The 4,076-nt window shown below is 38.8% G+C and overlaps 1 protein-coding gene across 1 annotated transcript; it reads right to left on the bottom strand.

Moving 5' to 3' along the window:
- Window positions 1–1,085: 1,085 nt before the first annotated feature.
- Window positions 1,086–1,865, bottom strand: SARC_03834 (hypothetical protein). Its single transcript, XM_014302367.1, has one exon. It carries the CDS (start codon window positions 1,645–1,647, stop codon window positions 1,198–1,200), a length of 450 nt encoding a protein of 149 aa, XP_014157842.1. The 5' UTR covers window positions 1,648–1,865; the 3' UTR covers window positions 1,086–1,197.
- Window positions 1,866–4,076: the final 2,211 nt, after the last annotated feature.

Raw genomic sequence — 4,076 nt, 5'->3', positions numbered from 1 at the left:
TGTTTTCTGGTTATAGGATCACAAATAACAATTTAAGTTGGCCTATCGCGATGGCACAGCCATCGAAAAGTTCGGGACAGTTTGTCTTGCGACCGCAACAACGAGTTGCTTCGAAATAAAGACAATGCACAGAGGGTAATGAAGTACTTAATACCACTCTGTGTGCAGATATGGGCAGGTTTGGAATGCACCCAATCCGAATATGGACGTAGACGAATTAAACAGAATAACGAGTAACCGCTTTTAAGCAAGGTACAAAATAACACCTTCTAAAAAACGAGACGTTTAAAATTTGATAGTGCTTCATGCACGGCAACTAGTAGTATAGGTACAGGCGAAACGCTTGTAATTGGTCGAAATCGGACGTTTGATCAGTTTGGTGTGCCCTGTGCCCAAGCGCCAGTGTTAAAATGTATAGCAATCACACTTTCAGTGCAGTGATTTAAGCTCAGAAGCATGTACATGTGTGTGTGTGTGTGTGTTGCATAGACCTAATATCAGATGTGTGTACACGTGTATGTCTTGTATCGCTCTGAGCTCAGATGTTTCTACGTGTGTTTGTCTCACATGTGCGTATTTGGCCAGTATGCTCCTCAGTTCCAGTCTCTAAAAAGTGCCTCTGTATTGATCTAGCTACGAATTTATAGCGTCCGTGTGTATGCTGTTCCGTTGATATTGATAAGCATGGCAATGCCGTCCGAAGGGGTGTGTTTGCATATACCTGTGCCAGATCCATACTACTAAGACTGTCGAGTCTCAACACTCTGCAGCTGAGTGCTTATGCCAACACATCCACAACATGTATCCCATAGTATACTCTCTCCTGTATGAAAGCCCACACGGGATTCAAGTCCCGCCATCCGTAACTCAAAATCGCCACATGGCCAGTCTGTGGCTGAGGTGTATTGTGTTTAATAGAGAACACATATGTTCAGAACTTGTGTAAGTGTGTAATTCTTCTCAGTTCAGAAGTACGCGAAGTACGTCTCCAGTAAAGTATTTGCAATAAACTAAAAATATATATAAACAAAATATTTTTACATAAAATTCATATAGCTAAAATTTCTTATATGTACATAGGTCGCTCGGCTAATATTTCTTTTTATATATTTATATATAAAAGTATCATTTGTTTACATATTTCACAAGAATGCATAGATGTGAAGGATGCTTACAAAGCATCTCGATTATTTGGATTTAAGCAATAACGGTTAAGAAGGTCTTCCTCTCGATATGCTCTACATTTCCAGGTCCATTAGCACGCGTAATGACGTATCTGAGCTCGTTCTTCTTGCCGTCGACCGAGTGCACCTTGAACTCTCTGGTTAGGGCCACATGTCCGTCCTCAATCTTCTCCGAGTACGTCTTCAATAGCAACCCCCCGTGCGAATCACCTGCCTCGGGTGCTGGAGGGGCACACACCTGGGTGACCCCATCGTCAGCCATGAGACGCTGAGCGTCCTTATCCATGCTATGTACACTGCCGATGATCTCGTTCAAGTGTTTCTGGAGGTAGTGAGTTACTTCGTCGAAGTTGTCAACGAGGCTTTCCTCGGCGGCACAGAGCTGCATGATCTTGGCACAGGTGTTCTCGGCACCGATATCGCAGACGTGGTCGGATGCGCGTCTGCAATATACCAATGCCATCTTAAAAGTTGTTTATATATAAGATTGTTTGTATGTTTGTTTATTTATTCGTGAGAATGAAAAATCATTGTGGATTTCTGGCGACTTTTATGCAATATACAATAGTATGTAGTATAACATAATACATATATTGTTTATCTATCGGCAGCACGGATTCAAGGCACAGCGACTCAGAGGATTCGGGGGTTATAAAAAGACGACACATTTAAACTACACCCCACCTCATCCTTCTATATACGTTGACACAAATGTCACCTATAGTCGCATAGACTATAAAAGTGTTGTTGGTGCATGAGTGATCTCGGACAGAAGCTCATAGAACCGTGAAACCACATCGCATGTTTGTGTGAAACCGGTCATACAAATTGTCAAACCACAGCATTTTTTTATATATAAAAATACCACACCCCCAGCCCCCAGGGGCCCAGTGCCCCAGTCCCATGAAGGGTGGGACTCCAACCTCAATACGTTTTGCGTAAAACGTTCTTGTTTTTTGAAAATAAGCATGACTCTGGGTCCTGGGTTGTTCATACACAACTACATATACAGTGAATCAGTGATAGTGAAAATACGCGTTAAAAAAATATTCGTGTTGTTTTTTTGTTTTTTTTTCATATATACATCACGCATGACTCATCACTCATCAGTTGTTTTTCGTTTGATAAAAATAATAATAAATTCCCTGATAAAAGTTCAGAAATCCTTGCTTCGGCTAAATTCGGCACTTCTGGAACAGCCTCATCAGCAGACAACAACAACAAGTCCTACTCATAAACCCCTTCATCTGCTTCTGCCTGTTGTATGTTATGTAATACTATTAGAAGTGCTTTACATCTTTAGCCACACTGGTCTGTGTGAGACAGTGAGAGTGGGTGAGACAGTGAGTGCTATAGTCTCAACTCTCATCACTGGTTGGTCTGCGACTCTGTGTGTGTGTGACGGTGCGAATGTGTTTGGACGGTAGTGTCATGGTGTCGTATGATGTTTAAGCATGCGTCTATTTTTTTTACGTAATATTTGTTTACTTCATAGTGAGCTCTGGCAATATCTCAGTTCTCCACTGTTCTGTAAACAGAAACATCAGGCGACTGAACTCGCAGTAGTGCAGGCGCTTAGCACGCCAGGCGTAGGAGGTTTGTGAATAAGATATGACAGTAAAGCCAACACTGCAAGGATCGCACCCGATGGCCACAAGTATGACATCAAACAAGTCCACATCCGAGGCATGCAACTCCGAACTTCCTAGACATGCATGCTATTCTGTTTGTACTGATAAGCTGCCATGTCTCACGACTTGTTAAAACCCTAACTGTATGTTGACTCATGTTGTCTATGAATGCCACTGGATGTCGTTGCATGTTCCAGTACGAGCTATGTTTATCTATATTGTTATTGTGCCTTATAGTTAAAATCACCTGCACCGATAACTTCATGGGCGATTTTCCTGCTTCTTCTGTCACTCTCAGCAGTACATACCAGCCGATAAAGTTACTTTTCATTGTGCGTGTCATAGTCAGAAGGTTAGTCGCTGCTAATTTTAGTCTGTGACATATATGTGAGCCAGCGGAAGGTCGGCACGGTGTTTATTCGTCTTTCTCTCAACATTATATTGTGAAGTTCCATTATTACCAAGTCTGTTTGCGTGAATCAAGGAACAATGCGGCATTCACAATCGCCTCCTGGAAGCTCATACGAGAGTCGAGATAGTACAGCGACTGTTTGTATCCATTCCTGAGAAACGATGCAGATTGTAATGTCTGATTCTTGATTGTGGTAACTCTTGAATAGCTCGTGCTATTGTTTGCTACAATGCGTTGCATTTTTACTCTTCGTCTACTTTTGGTCATTTACTTGCACGTTCGTGTATATCTGTATATGGTTTTTTCTAATACAAACACGAGCGATCGCGCGATAAATGACGTTTGAGAAGTTCGGTGTACTTATATATAAATATATATATATTTATATATGTATATATATGTATATTTATATATATGTATATATATATATTATAGTATATATATATATTATATATATATATATATATATATATATATATATATATATATATATTCATATGTCGGATACGAGGAAAATTTTGTATGCATTCCTTTACGAAATGTATGTGTATTTATAGACACACACATATATGAACGTATGCGGGCATATATATACATATATGCGTGTGTGTGTGCGTGTGCATCGATATTTATATATATGTATATGTATGTATGTATATATATATGTGTGTGTGTATGTATATATGTATATGTATGTATGAATACATATGTAAATGTAATTACGAATGTTTATATGTACATTTATATTATATATATATATATATATATATATATATATATATATATATATTATTTATTATTATTATTATTATTATATTTATTTTATTTTATTTTATTTATTATTATATT

The sequence above is a fragment of the Sphaeroforma arctica genome (assembly GCF_001186125.1).
Source record: "Sphaeroforma arctica JP610 unplaced genomic scaffold supercont1.203, whole genome shotgun sequence".
Lineage (NCBI taxonomy): Eukaryota > Ichthyosporea > Ichthyophonida > Sphaeroforma > Sphaeroforma arctica.
The sequence above is the reverse complement of the archived record's forward strand: the minus strand, read 5'-3'. Positions and strand labels throughout refer to the sequence as shown.

Bases quoted from the DNA above. Each gene is read 5' to 3' on its own strand.
- SARC_03834 (XM_014302367.1), bottom strand. From the start codon at position 1,647: ATGGCATTGGTATATTGCAGACGCGCATCCGACCACGTCTGCGATATC.